The sequence below is a fragment of the Panthera uncia genome, assembly GCF_023721935.1.
Source record: "Panthera uncia isolate 11264 chromosome C1 unlocalized genomic scaffold, Puncia_PCG_1.0 HiC_scaffold_4, whole genome shotgun sequence".
In the NCBI taxonomy this organism is placed as follows: domain Eukaryota; kingdom Metazoa; phylum Chordata; class Mammalia; order Carnivora; family Felidae; genus Panthera; species Panthera uncia.
The window spans coordinates 80,799,367-80,822,924 of record NW_026057585.1 but is presented as its reverse complement, the minus strand read 5'-3'; the positions used below and the strand labels follow the sequence as shown (position 1 = coordinate 80,822,924).

Genomic DNA, 23,558 nt, shown 5'->3' with positions numbered 1-23,558 from the left:
TTTTTTTTTTTTTTTTTTGCGTGGGGCGTAGGGGTGCTGTTTGTTCGTTTATGTATAGAGAGAGAGCAGGGGAAAGGAGGAGAGAGAGAGAGAATCCTAACCAGGCTTCACTATCAGACCTGAGCCAAAATCAAGAGTCAGAAGCTGACCACCCAGATGCCCCTATAACTCTTTTTTATTCGGTTTTCTGTCAATTCTGGAAGAAACCCTTCTAAAATCTGCCTTTGGAAATTCTGCTCACTCCAGTCACAGAAGATTTCTTTGCTGTACATTTCTTCACTAACCTTACACCTACTGGCAAACACTTATTATGCAACTCTTACAGCTAAGCCTTGTGTCTGGGGCAGTGTAGGTGTTCAGTAAATATTGAATAAATATTTGAACAGTGACTCATTAACAAATTCTTGTGTATCTATGATAACCATAGATGCTGGAGATACAACAAAGGTCCCTGCCTTTGCGGAACTTAAAACATCCTACGGAAGAGAAGAGACACAGACTGTAAATAGTGTAATAAAGGAAATAAAACAGGTGTTCTGACAAAAATAGAGTAGCTTACTTTGGGTTAGGGTAATGAGGAAAGGACCTAGCAATTCTAAGAGCTAGGGAAGAGCATTGTGGGCAGAAAGAAAACAGGAAATGTAAAGACTACACCCGGAAACAGCCTCTAAATACCTAGCAGTGGTCTCTCTGGTTTTATTGTGGTGACTTATTGTGGTGACGGATGGAGAGTAAGGGGGAAGAGAGGAAGAGGTAGGTTGTTTTTTAGTAGCCAGGTGAGATATGGTAGTGACTTGGATGGTGTGGGGGTCAGAAATTGATAGATATGTAAATACATTCAAGATACATTTAGAGATAAAACGGACAGGTTTTGTTAAGAGATTAGATGAAAGAGGAGAGAGAAGAGAAGGAATCAAGGATGGCTTGAGTAACTTGCAAATGCTGTTGCTGGCAGGGGGGTGAGTAGAAGTTATAAATGGAGCTAGTTTTGGATATCAAAGTAAAGATTTCGATACGTGGTTGAATATATGGGTCTGGAGCTCAAGGGAAAAGGCTGCACTTGGGACATAAATTTGGAAGTTATCATGGGAATGAATGAAATCGCCTAGAAAGAGAGTAAAGATAGAAACCAGTATCTAGATGTAGTGAAGACTGAGAAGACTGGGTGAAGTTGGAAGTGGTGCCAAGAGAGAACCTTCTCCAAGAGAAGGGATTAGTGATTAATATTGAGGGCTTAAGAAGAGAACAGAAATTTCTGTCTGTTAGATATGGCAGTGAGGTTGTTGGTGAACGTGATAAAAGCAGTTTCTGTGGAATAGAAGGAGTAGAAGTCAGGGTTGAAGAGTTAGAAGAATGAAAAGCACACAGATTCAACAATAGTGGTAATACCTCTTTTAATAATGGTCGTTTCATTGTGCTTTATATCTTACACACAAAATATGTAATATTCAAGAAACATGTCAGAACAAAATCAAAGTGAATGTAGACTTAGGATATGTAGATGACCTTTTTTAAGTTTATTTACTTTTGAGAGAGAGAGAGAGAGTGTGGGCAAACAAGATAGGGACAGAGAGAGAGGGAGAGTCCCAGAGAGGGCATAGAGCCTGACGCTGGGCTTGAACCCAGGAAGCACAGCCTGAGCCAAAGTCAGATGCTTAACCAACTGAGGCACCCAGGAGCCCTGTAGATGACTTTCAGGAGAGATCTGGTTACCATCTTACCAAATTTATGATCATTTAGGCAGCCTACCATTACATGTCTCCTAATGTGATGAGTATGAAACACAAAGCATCGCCTATATGTGTTCTTGCCAAAAAAATATTGTGAACCTGAATCTGTTCTAGCCTCTAGACCTAACTTCCATTTTACAGGAAACACAGGAGATAGGCATAAATTAATGACAAAAAAATGAGAATGTGAGGCATTTATTAAGACAACTGACCTAGTCTTCACAAAGTCAGTATCACAAGTAAATAAAGGGATTGAGGGAGGGGTGCCTGGGTGGCTCAGTCGGTTGAGCATCCGACTTCAGCTCAGGTCATGATCTTGGGGTTTGTGAGTTTGAGCCCCGCGTTGGGCTCTGTGCTGACAGTTCAGAGCCTGGAACCTGCTTCAGATTCTGTCTCCCTCTTTCTCTGCTCCTGCGCTTGCGCATGCGCTCTCTCAAAAATAAACATTAAAAAAAATTTTTTTTTAAAAGGATTGAGGGAGAGGATGGGGATTTTGTAGATTAAAAGCGACCAAATGTTGGAATAATGATAATGTAATTTTTTTTTTAATTTTTTAAAAATTTACATCCAAGTTAGTTAGTATATCATGCAACAGTGATTTCAGGAGGAGTAGATTCCTTAATGTCCCTTACCCATTTAACTCATCCACCCTCCCACAACCCCTCCAGTAATGTTTTCCATATTTAAGAGTCTCTTATGTTTTGTCTCCCTCCCTGTTTTTATATTAGTTTTGCTTCCCTTCCCTTATGTTCATCTGTTTTGTATCTTAAAGTCCTCATATGAGTGAAGCCATATGATATTTGTCTTTCTCTGACTGACTAATTTCACTTAGCGTAATATCCTCCAGTTCTGTCCACATAGTTGCAAATGGCAAGATTTCATTCTTTTTGATGGCCGAGTAATGAATGCTTCATTGTATGTATGTGCGTGTGTATGTGTGTGTACATACACACACACACCACATCTTCTGTATCCATTCATCCATTGATGGACATTTGGACTCTTTCCATACTTTGGCTATTGTCGATAGTGCTGCTATAAACATTGGGGTACATGTGCCCCTTCGAAACAGCGTACCTGTATCCCTTGGATAAATGCCTAGTAGTGCAATTGCTCGGTCGTAGGGTAGTTCTATTTTTAATTTTTTGAGGAACCTCCATACTGTTTTCCAGAGTGGCTGCACCAGTATGCATCCCCACCAGCGATGTAAAAGAGATCCTCTTTCTCCGCATCCTCGCCAACATCTGTTGTTGCCTGAGTTGTTAATGTTAGCCACGTTGACAGACGTGAGATGGTATCTCATTGTGGTTTTGATTTGTATTTCCCTGATGATGAGTGGTGTTGAGCAGTTTTTCATGTGTCGGTTGGCCATCTAGATGTCTTTGGAGAAGTGTCTATTCATGTCTTTTGCCCATTTTTTCACTGGATTGTTTGTTTTCTGAGTTTGATAAGTTCTTTAGATTTTGGATACTAACCCTTTATCTGATATGTCATTTGCAAATACTGTCTCCCATTCCGTCAGTTGTTGCCTTTTAGTTTTGCTGATTGTTTCCTTCACTGTGCAGAAGCTTTTTCTTTTGATGAGTTCCCGATGTTTTTTTTTTTGCTTTTGTTTCTCTTGCCTCTGGTGACATGTTGAGTAAAAAGTTGATGTGGCCTAGATCAAACAGGTTTTTGCCTGCTTTCTCCTCGGGGATTTTGATGGCTTCCTGTCTTACATTTAGGTCTTTCATCCATTTTGAGTTTATTTTTGTGTATGGTGTAAGAAAGTGGTCCAGGTTCATTTTTCTGCATGTTGCTGTCCAGTTTTCCCAGCACCACTCTCTGAAGAGACTGTCCTTATTCTATTGGATATTCTTCCTGCTTTGTCAAAGATTGGTTGGCCATATGTTTGTGGGTCCATTTCTGGGTTCTCTATTCTGTTCCATTGATCTGAGTGTTTTGCCAATGATAATGTAATTAAAAATATATATTGTTTGAAGCTACATATTGAAGTATATATAGATGAGATGTCAGGAATTTGCTTAAGTGATTCAGGATCTGGGTGTAGATAGAAACAGAGATTAATGGTTACTAGTTGATGATTGGATCTGAATGATTGCATTGAGATTCACTTTATTTACTCTTCTGTCTACTTTTGTACATATTTGAAATTCTCCATAATAAAATTTAGAAGACTAAATACAGTGGGTGAACCTTGACTGGATTCTGGTTTGGGTTGAAAAAAAGCCAACTAGCTATAACAATCATTTTGAAATAAAAATTGAGTATGGACTAGATAATAGGTGTTTTGATAATTTTCTTAGGTTTGAAATTGTGGTTATGTACGAAGGTCCTTATTATGAGGCACATACTAAAGTAATAAGGGTGAAGTGCCAAGTTGTGCCATTTACAACTTTGGTATATTCAGTTTGGGGTGCCTGGCTGGCTCAGTCAGAAGAGCATGTGACTCTTGATCTCAGGGTCATGAGCTTGAGCCCCACTTTGGGTGTAGAGATTAAATAAACTTTAAAAAATATAAAACAAAATGTGTATAATATTTGTAAAATATCATTTGTACATCTGATGGAGTAAAACAAATAGGGCATCGTTAAAAAGTATTGAATCTTAGGGGTGCCTGGGTGGCTCAGTTAAGTGTCTGACTTCAGCTCAGGTCGTGATCTTACAGTTCATGAGTTCAAGCCCTGCTTTGGGGTCTGTACTGACAGCAAGGACCCTTGGGGGATTCTGTCTCCCTCTCTGTCTCCACCTCTTGCCCGCTCATACCCTCTCTCTCAAAATGAATGAATAAACATTTAAAAAAACTTTTGAATCTTAAAGGAGAGTTTATAGATGTTTATTATGCTATTTCAATTTTTCAGTGCTTAAATAATTCATAATAAAAAGGGAGCAGAAAAATTATTTTGGTCTTCATGAGAATAGAGAAATGGGGCAGTAGTTTGGATGGGGGGTGGTAAATGAAAAGATACACTCACAAGTGACTGGCTGATTCTCAGGATAAAGAATTGCAGGTGGTGTGGCACCTGTCTGGCTCGGTCGGTGGAGCATGTGACTCTTGATCTCTGGACTGTAATTCCCAGCCCCATGTTGGGTGTAGAGATTACTTAAAATAAAATCTTTAGGGGCGCCTGGGTGGCTCAGTTGGTTGAGCCTCTGATTCTTGATTTTGGCTCAGGTCATGATCCCAAGGTTGTGGGGTCACGCCCCATATCTGGCTCTATACTGTGCATGGAGTCTGCTTAAGATTCTCTCCCTCTCTCTCTCTCTGTCTCTCTCTCCCCCACCCCACCCCAAAATAAAGAAATAAACATTTTTAAAAATAAATACGGGGTACCTGGGTGGCTCAGTCAGTTAAGCCTCTGACTTTGGCTCAGGTCATTATCTCGCGGTTTGTGGGTTCAAGCCCCATGTTGGGTTCTGTCCTGACCCCTCAGAGCCTGGAACCTGCTTTGGATCCTATGTCTTCCTCCCCCCCCCCCCCCCCCCCTCTATTTAATAATTATTTTTTTTTTTGGGGGGGGGGGGGGGGGGGGGGGTTGGAAAGAAGGGAATTCTCAGAGGTTGGATGAAAAGTGGATGCCTTTAGAATTAGAGGTTCTAGATCCCAGTCCCAGGTTCACAATTTTTTTTAATATTTATTTTTGAGAGTGAGAGAGACAGAACATGAGTGGGGGAGGGGCAGAAAGAGGGAGACACAGAATCCGAAGCAGGCTCCAGGCTCTGAGCAGTCAGCATAGAGCCCAATGTGGGGCTTGAACCCACAGACTGCGAGATCGTGACCTGAGCTGAAGTCTGGCAGCTTCTCCAACTGAGCCACCCAGGCCCCCCCCCCCCCCCCCCCGCCCCGGGTTCACAATTTAATAGCTGAATGATCTTGTGTGAGTCATAACACCTCTGAACCTGGCTCCTTAGCTATTAATTGCTATTTAATTACTGTCCTCAAACCAAGAGTTTAAAACAGCTGATTTCACCCTAGCCCCTGTCAGATTTTGTTTGGCTGGCACAATGTTGTAAAAACTGAGTATGAAGGCAGTCCCTGATGTAATGTTATAACTGTCCTGTAAAACCTGGGATGTGAGCAAATTTGTTTCTTTATCGGAGATGGAGTAGCCCCCAACTGAGAATTCTGATGGATTTGCTGCTACCAATAGCTTACCTTTTTGGGAAATGAGAAGAACCTGGAGTTTGCAATCAAATAGGTCAAGGTTGGTGGATTAGCTTCCTGGCTTGTTACCCTCTGAGTCTCATTTTTCTCATCTGTAAAATGGATTCTCAAAATTATCGTGAAGATCAGATATTATGTCTACAAAAAGCTTGGCACATTAGCAATTGTTACTAGCCTGCTAAGGCTGTGGACTCTATATCCTGGTATACTCTTATTCCTTTCTTTTCTTTAAATGTTCATTTATTGGGGCGCCTGGGTGGCGCAGTCGGTTAAGCGTCCGACTTCAGCCAGGTCACGATCTCGCGATCCGTGAGTTCGAGCCCCGCGTCAGGCTCTGGGCCGATGGCTCGGAGCCTGGAGCCTGTTTCCGATTCTGTGTCTCCCTCTCTCTCTGCCCCTCCCCCGTTCATGCTCTGTCTCTCTCTGTCCCAAAAATAAATAAAAAACGTTGAAAAAAAAAATTAAAAAAAAATGTTCATTTATTTATTTTTGATAGAGAGTGAGTGTGAGTGGGGTAGGGACAGAGAGAGGAAGAGAGAATCGCAAGCAGGACTTGGCTCAATCCCATGAACCGTGAGATCATGACCTGAGCCAAAATCAAGAGTCAGACGCTTAACTGACTAAGCCACGCAGGCGCCTCTCCTTTCCTTTAAATTAACTGGAATATGGCCGTAGTGGAGTTTTTGTATTTGTTTTTGTTTTGTTTTTTTAATGTTTGTTTATTTTTGAAGGAGAGAGAGAGTGTGAGCCGGGAAGGGGCAAAGAGAGGGAGAGACAGAATTTGAACCCTGCTCCAGGCTCTGAGCTGTGAGCACAGAGCCCGATGCGGGGCTTGAACTCAGCAGCCATGAGATCATGACCTGAGCTGAAGTCAGAAGCTTAACGGACTGAGTCACCCAGGCGCCCCTGGCCATAGTATTTTAACCCAGGATTCTTTGTGTGTGTGTGTGTGTGTGTGTGTGTGTGTGTGTGTGTGTGGAGAGAGAGAGAAAGCGAGCACGAGCGAGAGCACGTGCTAGCTTGCATAAGCAAGGGAGAGGCAGAGAGAGAGAGAGAATCCCAAGGAGCCTCTGCACTCTCAGCACAGAGCCTGATGTAGGGCTTGATCCCAGGAACTGTGAGATCATGACCTGAGCTGAAGTTAACTGACTGAGCCACCCAGGGGCCCCCAACCCAGGAATCTTATGTTGATACATATTAGCTAGATAATTCCTAGTGAAAGGTATGAGAGGCCAACTAAAAAAAGCCATTTTTTTAGCCTAGGAGGAATCAGATTTCTTTCTTGAAGGAAGAGGCCTTAAATTGAGAGATAACCATTTATCTTTTTTATCCCTCTTCCCACTATCATTAACTAACCTTTAATGCATCATGATGAGTTGTAAAGCTTCCTAATTGTAGCATATGCCCAACAGTGAGTCTGCATGATTTAAAGCCTCAGCTCATCCTTGATGCCTAGGCAGCTACAATGACATTTCTTTAGAAAGCTTCCTTCTGCAGTGATCAGCGCCCACTCAGCTTAACACCAGGGCAAGGGAACTGATTTGAAAGGACTGACTGCTTCGTAGTGTTCCAAGTCCCATCTCCGTTGAAGATTGTCAGGTCATTACCTAGAAAATAATGCTAGTTCCCTTATTTACTAAATATAGCTCTTTTGGGCTTTTTCTAGGCAGATGCCAAGTGATTGCTTGGTACTTTTTGAAGTACAGACCATGAACATAAGGCTTTGATTTGGAAAGTCCTAGAGCCAGCAGGTATACAGGATGTGAGCTTGAAGGTGTAGTAGAATCATTCCCATCCCACACACAGGACAGCTGGCTATATGTAGTATGCCTTTTTCTGAGAACATGTGCATAATTTTAAAGTTGTATGAATCTCAAAAGAGACTCTAGGGGCACCTGGGTGGCTCAGTCAGTTAAGCATCCAACTTCGGCCCAGGTCATGATCTAGCAATCTGTGAGTCTGAACCCCATGTCAGGCTCCAGGCCTGGAGCCTGTTTCAGGTTCTGTGTCTCCCCCTCTCTCTGCCCCTACCCCACTCATGCTCTGTCAAAAATAAATAAACATTTAAAAAAATTTAAAAAAGACTCTGATTCTCAGAGCTTATATTATTTTGCTAGGGCTGCCAAAACAAAGTACCACAGCCAAGATGTCTTAAACAACAGGAATTTATTTTTCCACAGTTCTGGAGGCTAGAATTCCGAGATCAAGATGTCAGCAGGGTTGGCTTTTTCCGAGGCCTTTTTCTCTCTTTGGTTTATCAGTGGCTGTCTTCATGTTCACGTGATGTTTTCCCTCTGTGTGCATCTATATCTTAATCTTCTCTTTATAAGGACCCTAATCATAATTGGATTAGGGCCTTACCCCAGTATCCTCACTTTAAAAATACCCTGTCTGGGGGCGCCTGGGTGGCTCAGTCGGTTAAGCGGCCGGCTTCGCCCAGGTCATGATCTTGCGGTCCGTGAGTTCGAGCCCCGCGTCGGGCTCTGTGCTGACAGCTCAGAGCCTGGAGCCTGTTTCAGATTCTGTGTCTCCCTCTCTCTGACCCTCCCCTGTTCATGCTTTGTCTCTCTCTGTCTCAAAAATAAATAAACGCTAAAAAAAAAAAAATACCCTGTCTGGGGGTGCCTGGGTGGTTCAGTCGGTTAAGCATCTGAGTTCAGCTCAGGTCATGACCTTGTAGTCCTTATGTTCAAGCCCCCCATTGGGCTCTGTGCTGACAGCTCAGAGCCTAGAACCTGCCTCAGACTCTGTGTCTCCCTCTCTGTTTGCCCCTACCCTGCTCACACTCTGTCTCTCTCTCTCAAGAAAAAAATAAACATTAAAAAAATAAAAAGACCTTGTCCGCCGGAACTTCAAAATATGAGTTGTAGGCAGGGTACAATTCAGGACATAACAGTGTGTGTGCCTGTTTTGTATCATTGCTCGTCCCTTGGTTCCAAAAGTTTAGAGAGTACACTGTAACATTAGCCACTTATTTCCTAAGAAATGGGAGGTATAACTTCAGGGACCTATTCACTTTGAGAGAATTCCTTGACTAAGAAAACCCAAAGGCTGTCTAAGACAGTCAGGTGCTAGAAAAGGTTATTTGTATTCTGGATTTCTTAATCCAGTCTCTGCAAGTAAGGGAGTGCATGATGAAAACAAACCCTTTGCCTGTTGGTCCCTAAATGAGAGCCCAGCATTCCTTTGGTTGCTGATTCCAGATATGCTTCTGTGGTTGTTCCTTCTTCCAATCTAACCTCCCGTGCCTGCCTTCTCCGATGAAGTCACAAGCAAATATTTGTGATGGTTTCTTGTCACCATGGTGACTAAAGAAGCACATCTTGGTTCTCCTTCCAGCTTTGTTGTCAGCTTTGCTCGAAGGAAGGGACAGCCCCCTGGGAGAGCCCAGGCTCAGAGTCATGAAAAACCATGTGTCAGGTAATGGGGGACAGCGGTCCACAGTCCTGCCTTTAGGAATCTGTCCTGTGCCTGTTAGTCTCCAGGCACAGGGGTAATCAGTAACCCCAAAGGGAGGCCACTGCATTCCCCTAGAATGTTTTTTTTAAATAATAAATTCACTTGGGACTTGCCAAGTGGGTGTGTAGGCTTGCACATTTTAAGACCCTACCGCTGCAGTTGGTTCACCGAGCTACTTTACAGAATGACGGTGCCTTCTCTGAAGTTTCATTTCCTCAGTTTCTCTAGCTCCGGAATTCAGCTCTTTCTTCAACTTCCATTTTCATTTCTCTTTCACTCAGATTCTCTTAATAGACTCTTCTCTCCCCCCCCCCACTCCATTTATGTACTTCCTTATTCTGTTTCCACCCCCAACATGATTTCCTGGTTGAAGAAGCAGCCCCCATCTTCTTAGGAGATTTCTTTTTAAACTCTCGTTACAATCCCCCAACCATGCTACAAAGGGGGCAATCTTAGTTGTTCGTTCTGTGTGCCTATAAAACTTATTTTTCACCCCATTAGCAATAAATACTCTTGATAATTTCCAGTTAGAAATTCAGAGAATCAGAAAGGCCTCTAAAGGACTTATGGGTTAACATAATCAGCTTCACTTTCATCAGGTCTTTAGATAGTGAGATTGTTTTAAAAATGTAAATATTGGGTAAGGTATGATAAAGCCCCTCTGACCACAGGAAGAGACAGGAATGCGGCATGGAAGGAATACATTTGTTACACTCACAGGTCTCAAAGAGGAAGCCACTGCATGCGTGCAGGGTCACAGAAGAAATACATATGTATATATATACATATGTATATATATTGTCTGTGTGTGTGTGTGTGTGTGTGTGTGTGTGTGTGTGTATTTTGAGAGAGAGAGAGAGAGAACACACAAGCAGGGGGAGGGCAGAGAGAGGAGGACAAAGGATCCAACATAGGCTCCACACTGACAGCAGCAAGCCCAATGGGTGCCCAAACCCACAAACTGAACCGAACAGTGAGATCATGACCTGAGCCGAAGCTCAACCCTAGGCCAGAGACTTTATTAAGGTTTCTGAGGGAAAGTGAAGGCAGGGCAGAGTAAACTGTTTAGGACTGGCAACTTTGAATTAATCCAAAGGATTTTGGTCTGTAGGAGTGGTTTCTACTTGCCTACTACCTCACCAAGAGATACTAAAGTGAAGGAATATTGTCTCCTGGGTGTATAGATAAAGTAGAGGAGGAGATATGGCTCTGGACTTTGCTGTTAGGCAAGTTGTTACCTTTAGGCATTAGCCATGGGAGGGGCAGTCTGTCCCTGGGTCTGTAAAGGTCCCAAATGCTGAAACATCAAGAACACAATGTAATGGGCACCTGAATGGCTCAGTTGGTCAAGTGTGTCCCCTCTTGGTTTTGGCTCAGGTCATGATCTCACAGTTCATGAGTTTGAGCCCCATGTCAACTTTTTTAAGTGCCAACACTTAAAAAAGAACACAGAAAATAAGAAAATAGAGTTAATACAATTGGCTCTGTAACTGGTGAATGCAAATAGACAAATATGGTATCTAAAAAAACATATAGAACAGGGATTCGGTGTTAGTTTTAATTGGCAGAGGTATGCTGCAATTAAAACTTTGGTAAAGGGGGGCTCCTGGATGGCTCAGTCGGTTAAGCATCCGACTTCGGCTCAGGTCATGATCTCACGGTCCGTGGGTTCGAGCCCCACATCGGGCTCTGTGCTGACAGCTCAGAGCCTGGAGCCTGCTTCAGATTCTGTGTCTCCCTCTCTCTCTGACCCTCCCCTGTTCATGCTCTGTCTCAAAAATAAAATAAACATTAAAAAAAAATGTTTTTAAAAAAAGAAAACAAAAAGCTTTGGTAAAGAGGCGCCTTGGTGGCTTAGTTGGTTAAGCATTAGTTGGTTAAGCATTGGACTCTGTGCATCATGACAGCTCAGAGCCTGAAGCCTGCTTTGGATTCTGTGTTTCCCTCTCTCTCTGCACCCCCCCCCCCAACCCCCCCTCCCCTGCTTGGACTCTCTCTCTCTTTCTCAAAAAAATAAACATTAAAAAAAATTTTTTTTTAATTTTGGTAAAATATAACATAACTCACCATTTTAGCTTTTTAAAAAAATTTTTTTGGTTTATTTTGAAAGAGCTCACACACAGGAGGGGCAGAGAGAGATAATTCCAAACAGGCTCTCACTGTCAGTGCAGTGACCCTGGGCTCAAAGTCAGCGAACCGTGAGATCATGACCTGAGCTGAAGTCAGACACTTAGCCAACTGAGCCACCCAGGCGCCCCATTCAATTTTTTTAGATATACAAAAGTGTAGAATTTACAGTCCCACCAGAAATGCACCAGATGCTAATTTCTCCACATCCTTGCCAACACTTGGTATTTTGTTTTCTTTTGTCTTTATTATAGCTATTTATTAGGCATGAAATCAAATCTCATTGTAGTTTTGGGTTTGTTTTTTTTTTTTAACGTTTATTTATTTTGGGGAGAAAAAGAGAGCACAGCAGGGGAGGCGTAGAAAGAGAGAGGGAGACACAGAATCAGAAGCAGGCTCCAGGCTCAGCTGTTAGCACAGAGCCTGACGCGGGGCTCGAACTCACAAACAGCAAGATCATGACCTGAGCCAAAAAGTCAGACACTCAACCTTCTGAGCCACCCAGACACCCCTGTAGTTTTTTTTTTTTTTTAATTGTATTTTTTTTTTTTTTAATGTTTGTTTATTTTTGAGACAGAGACAGAACATGATCAGGGAGGGGCAGAGAGAGAGGGAGACACAGAATTGGAAGCAGGCTCCAGGCTCCTAGCTGTCAGCACAGAGCCTGACATGGAGCTCAAACTCATGGACTGCAAGATCATGAACTGAGCCAAAGTTGGAAGCTTAACCGATTGAGCCACCCAGGCACCCTTCATTGTAGTTTTGATTTGCATTTCTCAAGACTATGTTGAGCATCTTTCCATATGCATATTAGCCATTTATGTATCTTCTTTAGAGAAATGTATACAAATTATTTGTCCATTTTTAAATTGGGTTGTCTTTTTGTTGTTGAACTGTAGAAATTCTTTGTATATTCTTGATATTAAATCCTTACCAGATACATGACTTGGAAATAATTTTCCCATGCTGTAAGTTGTCTTTTCACTTTCTTGTTAATGTCTTTTGTTGCTTGTGTTTTTGATGTCATAGTAAAAGAATCTATTGCCAAATCCAAGGCCATAGAATTTTTTTTTCTATGTATTATTCTAAGTATTTTATGGTCTTAGCTTATATTTAGGTTGTTGATCCATTTGGAGTTAATTTTTGTGTATGGTGTAAGCCTGGGGTCCAACTTCATTCTTTTAGATATTAGTTGTCCCAGTAATATTTTTTGAAGAGAGTATTCTTATTCCGTTGAATGGACTTGACACTCTTATCAAAATTATTTGGTTGGCCATAGATGTATGAATTTATTTCTACACTGTCAATTTTATTCTATTTATCTGTATGTTTATCCTTATCCCAGTACCACACTATTCTGATTACTGTAGCTTTGTAGGAAGTTATAAAATCAGGAAGTGTGAGTCTTCCAACTTTATTATTTAAGAGTATGTTGTTAGTTTCCACATATTTCTGAATTTCTAGCTTCATTCTGTATGGTCAAATTTATTGAGAATTTATTGAGACTCTTTGTGGCCTAACATGGTCTGTTCTGGAGAATGTACCATGTACACTCGAGAAGGTATATTCTGCTATTGTTGGGTGGAGTGTTCTATGTCTTTTTAGGTCTGACTGATTCATAATGTTGTTGAAGTCCTCTGTTTCCTTATTAATCTTCTATTTAAGTATTCTGTTCATTATTGAAAGTGGTGTATGGAAGTCTCCAAGAACTATCGTAGAACTATTTTTCCCTTCACTTCTGACCATGTTTGTTTGCTTCATATATTTTGGGACTCTGTTTTGGTGCATATATGTTTTATAATTATTATATCTTCTTAATGAATTGACCGTTTTGTCAATATATAATGTCGTCCTTGATCTCTCATAAGAGTTTTTGACTTAAGGTTTTTTGTCTGATATTGGTTAGCTATTGCAGCTCTCTTTTGGCTACCATATGCTTGAAATATTTTTAAAAAATTTTTTTTAATGTTTATTTATTTTTGAGACAGAGAGAGACAGAGCATGAACAGGGAGGGTTAGAGAAAGGGAGACACAAGAACCTGAAGCAGGCTCCAGGTTCCAAGCTGTCAGCACAGAGCCCAACACGGGACTCAAACTCACAGACTGTGAGATCATGACCTGAGCCAAACTCGGATGCTTAACCGACTGAGCCACCCAGGCGCCCCGCTTGAAATATTTTTTTCCATCCTTTTACTTTAAACCCATTCGTGTCTTTGGATATGCAGTAAGTCTTTGTAGACAGCATATAATAACTTAAGAGTTTAATCCATTTACACATATTACTCTGATAAGGAAGGACTTCTGGCATTTTATTCTTTGTTTTCTTTAGGTCTTCTACTTTTTTTGTCCCCCTCTTCCTCCAGTTACTGCCTTTTGTGTTTAGTTTAATTTTATGTGTTTAGTTTAATTTTATGTAGTGAATGGTTTTGATTCCCTTTTCATTTCCTTTCGTGTTTATTTTTTATTTCTATTTTGTATATGTATTTTTTTAGATGGTGTGGTTACCATGGGGATTACATTTAACATTCTAAATTTATAGCTATATAGTTTGAATTGGTACCAACTTCAAAAAATCTGTTTCTGTACAGCTCCAATTCCCCCTTTATGTTGTTGCCGTCACACAAATTACCTCTTTACACGTACCCATTATATGCCCAGTAACATACATAAATTTGTAATTAGTTTATACACTTGTTCTTTCAATCATGTAGGAGATAAAAAGCAGTTACAAACCAATAATACTGATTTTTATATTTACCCATATAGTTACCTTTATTGGCTTCAAGTTACTGTGTAGTGTCCTTTCATTTCACTTCATTTTCAGTTTAAAGGACTCTCTCTAGCATTTCTTGTGGAGCAGGTCTCATGGTAACACACACTGTCAGCTTTTGTTTATCTAGAAGTGTCTTAATTTCTCCCTTGTTTTTGAAGCACAATTCTGTCAAATGTAGAATTCTTTGGCTTTCTCCCCCCCTTTCAGTTCTTTAAATGTGTCATCCCAATGCCTTCTGGCCTTCATGGTTTCTAATGGAAAATTGACTTGTATGTGATGAGTCACTTCTCCCTTGCTGCTTTCAAGATTCTCTATGTCTTTGGCTCTCAATAGTTTGATTATGTGACTAGATGTAGATCTGAATTTATCCTCCTTGGGATTCATTGAATATTTTTATGGGTAGATTCATGTTTTACATTGAATTTGGGAGGTTTTCTGCTATTATTTCTTAAATTTTTTCTGTCCCTTTCTTTTCTGTTTCTTTGACTCCCGTAATACTTTTTGGATATGCTTGTTGGAATTCCATGGACTCCATTGGCTCTGTTACTTTTCACTCTTTCCTCTCCTCAGAGTACATAATTTGTGTTCCTGTCTTCAAGTTTGTTGGTCCTCTTGTTTGTTCACATGTGCTATTGAGCCCCTCTAGTGAATTTTTCATTTTAGTTATTTTTCAACTAACTTTACTTACTTTTCAACTCCAGAACTGCCTTTTTTTTTTAATTAATTAATTAATTTAAGTAATCTCTGCACCTAGCATAAGGCTCAAACTCACAACCCCGAGATCAAGAGTCACATGCTCCTCTCAACCAAGCCAACCAGACGCCCTTCAACTCCAGAACCTCTGGTTGATTCTTTCTCTATTTGTTGTTCTCATTTTGTTCTGGATTGCTTTCCTGATTTCCTTTAGTTGTTTGTCTTTTTTTTTTTTTTTTTTTTTTTTTTTTTAGTTCTTTGTATTTAAGACAGTCGTTTGAAAGTCTTTGTCTACTATCTCTAGTAGTAGGGATAGTTTCTTGTCAATTTATTTTGTCCCTTCAAATGGGCCATACTTCCCTGTTTATCTCCATTATTGGTTTATTACCTTTAAAGAAGTTTCTTAATGGGAAGACTTTATTTTATATGTACTTACATGTTTACCATTTCTAGTATCCTTCCTTTTGTGAAGATCTGAGTTACCATCTGGCATAATTTTCCTTCTACTTAAATGTAGTATTTCTTTAAAAAAATTTTTTTTAATGTTTATTTATTTTTGAGAGAGACAGAGACAGAATGGGAGTGGGATAGGGGCAGAGAGAGAGGGAGACACAGAATCCAAAGCAGGCTCCAGGCTCCGAGCTGTCAACACAGAGCCCGACACAGGGCTCGAACCCACGAGCTGGGAGATCATGACCTGAGCCGAAGTCAGACGCTCAACCAGCTGAGCCACCCAGGTGCCTCTATTTATTTTCAATTGAGAGAGAGACAGAGTGTGAGTGGGGTAGAGGCAGAGAGAGAGGGAGACACAGAATCCGAAGCAGGCTCCAGGCCCTGAGCTGTCAGCATAGAGCCTGACATGGGGCTCGAACTCACAAACTGTGAGACTATGACACAAGCCCAAGTCGGACACTTAACCAACTGAGCCACCCAGGCACTCCAGCTGTAGTATTTCTTCAATGCCTGTCTGCTAGAGACAAAGTCTCAGGTTTTGTTTGAAGAAGTCGATTCCTATTTCATTTTCATTTTTTGAAAGTATTTTCATTGGGTATAGAATTCTAGTTTGACAGGTTTCCTTCAATACAATTTCGTATTTCATTATCTTCTGACTTGCATAGTTTCTTTTTTTTTTTTTTAAGTTAATTCATTTTGAAAGAGAGAGAGAGAGAGTAGGGGAGGGAGGGGCAGACAGCAAGGGGGAGAGAGAGGATCCTGAGCAGGCTGTACACTGCCAGCATGGAGCCCGAGCCCGATGTGGGGCTTGAACCTGAGCTGAAACCAAGAGTCAGTTGCTTAACCACCTGAGCCACCCAGGCTCCCTGACTTGCATAGTTTCTGACAGGAAGTCAGGTCATTCTTATCTTTGGTCTTCTGCATGTAATGAGTCATTCTAGCTGTTTTTAAGATTTTCGTTATCACTGGTTTTCAGGAATTTGACTATGATGTCCCTTAGTGTGATTTTCTTTGTTTTTACCATTCTTAAGGTTTATCATGATTTCTTGGGTTTATGGGATCAAGTTTGGAAATGTTTCACTCCTTGTTTCTTCATAAGTTTTTTGTCAACTTTCCTCACCCCCCACTTTTTCCCCTGTGAATGCAGCTACAGATAAATTAGGCATTTGATAAACATCGCATGAGCCACTGTGGCATCATTTTTGGTCTGTCTCGATTGATTTTTCTTCTTTCTGTGGGTGTGTCATGTTTTTCTGCTTCTTGGCATATCTACAAGTTTTTAATTGGATTTTTGATGTAATTTTTATTGTCTTTTTTTTTTTTTTTTGAAGGATGTAGAGCCTTATAGGTAGTTGTTACATTCTGCCCACTTGATCAGTTGAAGTGTTGTTTGGAAGCTTTGTTAGTAGTCTTGTCTAAGGACTTTTCCCCCCCTAAGTTTTATATATTTAAGTAATCTCTACACCCATCGTGGGGCTTGAACTCACGACCGCAACATCAAGAGTCCCGCACTACTCTGATGGAGGCAGCCAGGCACCCCTCTAGGGATAGTTTGATCTTACTCTTAAGGCATAGCCCTTTTTAGGGTTCACTGTATGCCCTGAGTGATCAGTGAGGAATCTCCATTCTGATTCATCAAATGCTTTCCAGCCCTGTGTGAGCTCTGGGAACTGTTGAGTTTACAGCTTCCCCGTTGCTCTTTGCCTGACTCGTGAAGCTTCTTCACCTCACACCTGTACATCCTTAGTCTCTATCCCAGATTTAAGGGAACCCCAAGCAGATTTCCTGAGCTTTTTTTTCATGTATTTTGCTCTTCTCTGGAACTCTGCCTCACAATTTCCAGCTGTCTTAATCTCCTTGATCTCTTTCCTCAACTAGTGAGATTGCTTTGCTCTTTGGTAACCGTCTTCCTGCTCAGTGGTCTAGAACGTGCCTCCAGGCAGAAAGCCAAGGAGATAAGTTAGGGCTCACCCTCTTGGGGATCACAGATTTTCAGTGCCTTGTGTCCAATACCTGAAACAGGTTTACAGCAGGAGGATAAATCCAATCCCTGTTATTCCACCATGGCTGGAATGGAAGTGATAGCTATATTTGTAATGCCTAACAAAATAAGACAAAAAGGAATTATAAGGAATAATTAAAAAACAACAACAACATGGGGCACCTGGGTGGCGCAGTCGGTTAAGCGTCCGACTTCAGCCAGGTCACGATCTCGCGGTCCGTGAGTTCAAGCCCCGCGTCAGGCTCTGGGCTGATGGCTCGGAGCCTGGAGCCTGTTTCCGATTCTGTGTCTCCCTCTCTCTCTCTGCCCCTCCCCTGTTCATGCTCTGTCTCTCTCTGTCCCGAAAATAAATAAAAAACGTTGAAAAAAAAAATTTAAAAACAACAACAACAGGAACTGGTGTTCAGACAGACTGTTCTAAATGTATGTACCTCTAATAAAATTGTCATAAAATATATAAAGCAAAATAAAACTACAGGGTGAGATGGATACATTTACTGTTGATAAGTCAAGAAAAAAGTTAGTAAAGTAATAGAAGAGTTGAATAACAAGGTGAACAACTTGATTTAATGGACATATGGTTAATAGAATGCCATGCACAACTATTAAAGAATACAGATTTTTCTCAAGCACACATGGGGCACTTACATAATTTGTATACATATTGAGCCGAAAAAGCAAATCTCGATATAGATGGTTCCTGACTTATTATTATTTTTTAATGTTTATTTATTTTTGAGAGACAGAGCATGAGGAGGGGAGGGGCAGAGAGAGGGAGATACAGAATCCGAAGCAGGCTGAGCCCGGCGTGAGGCTCAAACACGTGAACCGTGAGATCACGACCTGAGGTGAAGTCGGATGCTTAACCGACTGAGCCACCCAGGTGCCCCAATGGTTCCTGACTTATGATGGTTCAACTTACAATTTTTCAACTTTACTATGATATGAAAGCGGAAACACATTCAGTTGAAGCATTACTTTGAATTTTGATCTTTTCTCAGGCTGGTGACATATGGTACAATACTCATTCCCAATCCTGGCCAGCAGCAGTGAGTCACAGCTCCCAGTCAGCCACGTGATCACAAGGGTACACAATTGATAAACTTAAATCATTCTGTACCCATACAACCATTCCTTTTTTCACTTTCAGTGTAGTATTCAGTAAGTTACATGAGATAGTGAATATGTTACTATAAAATAGGCTTTGTGCTGCATGATTTTGCTTGGCCAACTACAGGCTGAAAGAGTATTCTTAGCACATTTATGGTAGGCTAGGCTGAACTATGATATTCAGTAGGTTACGTGTATTAAGTGTATTTTTAACTTAACCAGGATCATCTTAACAGTGGGTTTATCAGGACATAGCCCAGTCATAACTCAAGAAAGATCAGTAAATTTAAAAGAATCCTTGAGACTCTGATCACGGTGTGATTAATTATATTAGAAATAAATAACAGAGGGGCGCCTGGGTAACTCAGTCGATTAAGCATCTGACTTATGCTCAGGTCATGATCTCACGGTTCATGGGTTCAAGCCCCGTGTCAGGCTCTGTGCTGACAGCTCACAGCCTTGAGCCTGCTTTGGATTCTGTGTCTCCCTCTTTCTCTCTGCCCCTTCCCTGCTCATGCTCTGTCTCTCAAAAATAAATAAATACTAAAAAAAAATTTTTTTAAAGAAATAATAACAGAAAAGTAAGTCCCCAAACATTACTGATTAAAAAAAACACTCATGGTTCAAATAAAACCAAGGGAAATTTGGTATTCAGAAGTGAATTACAATGAAAATATTATTTTGAAGGAAATTAAAAAGACTTTTAGGAAGATAATAAGTAAAATACAAAGTCTGAATATTAATGACTTAGGTACACAGTTTAGAAAGAAAAGTAGTGGGGCGCCTGGGTGGCGCAGTCGGTTAAGCGTCCGACTTCAGCCAGGTCACGATCTCGCGGTCCGTGAGTTCGAGCCCCGCATCAGGCTCTGGGCTGATGGCTCGGAGCCTGGAGCCTGTTTCCGATTCTGTGTCTCCCTCTCTCTCTGCCCCTCCCCAGTTCATGCTCTGTCTCTCTCTGTCCCAAAAATAAAATAAAATAAAAAAAAAAAAAAGAAAGAAAAGTAATAAAGAGAAAGAAATCATACAGTAGAGAGAGGATTAACAGGCAAAATTGGATCTTTCAGAAGACTAAGATTAGTCAAATCATAAGATTTCTAAAGAATAAAAGAGGATACAAATAATATTAGAAATGAAAAAAAAAGAACTACAAGTAACTAAGGAAATTAAAAAGAACATTAACAACTTTATGCACACCATTGAAAAGACAAATTCCTAGAATAACACAACTTAATAAAAGTGACTCTAATAGGATGTCTGACTAGCCTTATAATCATGACATATATTAAATTAGCAGCAAAGACTGTTCTCACAACGAAAATGCCAGATCTAAGTGGTTTTATAGAGGAGTCTTGCCAATTTTTTAAATTAATTCATTAATAAAAATTTACATCCAAATTAGTTAGCATATAGTGCAACAATAATTTCAGGAGTAGATTCCTTAAGGTCCCTTACCCATTTAGCCCATCCACCCCTCCCACAATCCCTCCAGTAACTCTCTGTTTGTTCTACATATTTAAAAGTCTCTTATGTTTTGTCCCCCTCCCTGTTTTTATATTAGTTTTGCTTCCCTTCCCTTATGTTCATCTGTTTTATATCTTAAAGTCCTCATATGAGTGAAGTCATATATTTGTCTTTCTCTGACTAATTTTGCTTAGCATAATACCCTCTAGTTCCATCCACATAGTTGCAAATGGCAAGATTTCATTCTTCTTGATTGCTGAGTAATACTCCATTGTGTATGTATATATGTATACACACACACACACACACACACACACACACACCAAATCTTTATCCATTCATCCATCGATGGACATTTGGACTCTTTCCATACTTTGGCTATTGTCGATAGTGCTGCTATAAACATTGGGGTACATGTGCCCCTTCAAAACAGCATACCTGTATCCTTTGGATAAATGCCTAGTAATGTGGTTGCTGGGTCGTAGGGTAGTTCTGTTTTTAATTTTTTGAGGAACCTCCATACTGTTTCCAGAGCGGCTGCACCAGTTTGCATCCCCACCAGCAATGCAAGAGATCCTTTTTCTCCACATCCTCGCCAACATCTGTTGTTGCCTCACTTGTTCATGTTAGCCATTCTGACAAGCGTGAGGTGGTATCTCATTGTGGTTTTGATTTGTATTTTCCTGATGATGAGTGATGTTGAGCAGTTTTTCATGTGTCAGTTGGCCATCTAGATGTCTTCTTTGGAGAAGTGTCTATTCATGTTTTTTGCCCATTTCTTCACTGGATTGTTTGTATTCTGAGTTTGATAAGTTCTTTATAGATTTTGGATACTAACCCTTTATCTGATATGTCATTTGCAAATATCTTCTCCCATTCTGTCGGTTGCCTTTTAGTTTTGCTGATTGTTCCCTTCACTGTGCAGAAGCTTTTTCTTTTGATGAGGTCCCAATAGTTCATTGTTGCTTTTGTTTCCCTTGCCTCCAGAGATGTGTTGAGTAAGAAATTGCTGTAGGAGTTTTGCCAAATTTTTAATAAATAAGTTATTTAACTCTTCTTACTTCCAGAAAACAGGAAAAGAGGGGATACTTCTTTTGATAATTACACCAAAGAATAATATGAGAAGCTCCTATACTTTTCTTTTGTCACTCATGAATAAGGATACAAAAATTCTAAACAATATTAAAACATAAACAGCAGTATATAAAAGGTGTAATTTATCCTGACCAAGTGGGGCTTATCATGGGTAGTCTGTAGTCTGGGGCACCTGGATGGCTCAATCTATTAAGTGCCTGACTTCAGTTCAGGTCATGATCTCAGGTTTATGGGTTCAAGCCCTGCATCAGGCTCTGCACTGACAATGCAGAGCTTGCTTGGGATTCTCTACCTCTCCCTCTTTCTCTCCCCTCCCCCACTAGTTATTTTTCTCTCTCTCTCTCTCTCAAAAGGAAAGGAAATCTATAGTTTGGGGCACCTGGGTGGCTCAGTCAGTTAAGCGTCCAGCTCTTGATTTTGGCTCAGGTCATGATTTCACGGTTCATGAGATCGACCCCCATGTAGGGCTCCACAATGAGTGTGGAGCCTGCTTGGGATTCCCTCACTTCCACTGTTTCTGTCCCTTCCCCCTTTCTCTCTCTCAAAAAGAAAAAAAAAAAAATTTAAAAACCTAAAAAAAAAAAAAAAGAATCTTAGTTCAGTTCATTCATTATGCCTTTTAAAGAGAAAAACCATATATCATCTCAGTAGATGCAGAAAAATGATTGGATAATATTTAACAGTGGGGCTCAAACTCACAAACCATGAGATCATGACCTGAGCTGAAGTTGGACGCTTAACCGATGCAACTGAGCCACCCAGGCGCACCATTTGTGAAGAAAATTTGAAATCTATTGAGTAGCATTAACAAAAACAAACTAAGGGCTCCTGGGTGGCTCAGTCGTTTAAGCATCCGACTTCGTTTCAAGTCGTGATCTCACGTTCATGGGTTTGAGCCTCATGTCAGGCTCTGTGCGGACAGCTCGGAGCCTGGAGCCTGTTTCAGATTCTGTGTCTCCCTCTCTCTCTGCCCTTCCCCAACTCACGCTCTGTCTCTCTCAAAAATAAATTAACATTTAAAAAAACATAATAGTAATAAAAAGGAAATCAAACCAAAAAAGGGAGGGTGAGGGAAAGACCCACATGACCTCATTTCGTGAATATGGAATTTCAATACTGGTAACAGTAGCTCTGATTTAAATCCCAATAGCATTTGTTTAAGGTTTGGCAAGCTGATACAGATTTTCTGAAACTCAAAAAAGAGCCAGCCCACTTCTCAAGGTTTATGATTGGAGGACCAGCTCTACCAAATGAAGAGATTTGTTAAAACTTTATTTAAAAACTGGGATAGGGGCGCCTGGGTGGCTCAGTCGGTTGAGCGGCCAACTTCGGCTCAGGTCATGATCTCGTGGTCTGTGAGTTGGAGCCCCGCGTCGGGCTCTGTGCTGACAGCTCAGAGCCTGGAGCCTGTTTCAGATTCTGTGTTTCCCTCTCTCTGACCCTCCCCCATTCATGCTCTGTCTCTCTCTGTCTCAAAAATAAACGTTAAAAAAAAAAAAAAACTGGGATATTGGAGGGATAGAGCATGTGACTCTTGATCTCAGGGTTAAGCTCGATCTCCATGTTGGTCTAGAGATTACTTTAAAATAAAATCTGTTGGGGCGGCTGGGTGGCTCAGTTGGTTAAGCGTCTGACTTCAGCTCAGGTCATGATTTCATGGTTCATGAGTTCGAGCCCCACATCAGGCTCTGTGCTGACAGCTCAGAGCTTGGAGCCTGCTTCGGATTCTGTGTCTCCCTCTCTCTCTGCCCTGACCCCACTCACACTCTGTCTCCCTCTCTCAAAAATAAATAAATGTTTAAATAAATAAATAAGATAAAATCTGTTAAGGGCCTCCTGGGTGGCTCAGTCAAGTGTCCGACTCTTGATTTCAGCTCAGGTCATGATCTCGTGGTTCGTGAGTTCAAGCCCTGCGTCTGGCTCTGCGCTGACAGTGTGGAGCCTGCTTGGGATTCTCTCTCCCTCTCTGCCCTTTCTCTGCTCATGCTGTCTCTCAAAATAAATAAATAAACTTTAATTTTTAAAAATCTGTTTAGGGGCGCCTGGGTGGCTCGGTCGGTTAAGCGTCCGACTTCAGCTCAGGTCACGATCTCGTGCTCTGTGGTTCGAGCCCTGCGTCAGGCTCTGTGCTGGCAGCCCAGAGCCTGGAGCCTGCTTCCAATTCTGTGTCCCTCTCTCTCTGCCCTTCCCCCATTCATGCTCTGTCTCTCTCTGTCTCAAAAATAAATAAACGTTACAAAAAATATATATGTTTAAAAAAATGTGATTGAAGCAAGATAGAAATTGACCAATAGTAGAGATTCTAACACTAAACTTGGTCACAGAGGGTGATTTTCTTGACGATAGGAGTGGCATAGTAAATAAACCGTGCTAGGACAGTTGATTTTCCACATGCAAAAAAATGAAATTGAATCCCTATTTCATATATAGACATAAATTCATAGATGAAACATTTGCATGTAAAAGGCAAACTTTAAAACCTCTAGAAGA

At 41.0% G+C, this 23,558-nt stretch overlaps 1 protein-coding gene across 2 annotated transcripts in view; it reads left to right on the top strand.

Moving 5' to 3' along the window:
* The window catches only part of KPNA6 (karyopherin subunit alpha 6), a 69,359-nt gene that overhangs the window by 23,722 nt on the left and 22,079 nt on the right, over positions 1–23,558 (top strand). The window contains exon 1 of one of the 2 annotated variants that reach the window (XM_049617606.1): positions 8,004–9,315. The exons of the other annotated variant lie outside the window; for it this stretch is intronic. Coding sequence (XP_049473563.1) covers positions 9,297–9,315 — 19 coding nt within the window. The 5' untranslated portion in view covers positions 8,004–9,296. Of the gene's footprint in view, positions 1–8,003; positions 9,316–23,558 lie in introns of those variants that run through there. 2 annotated transcript variants of the gene reach the window in all.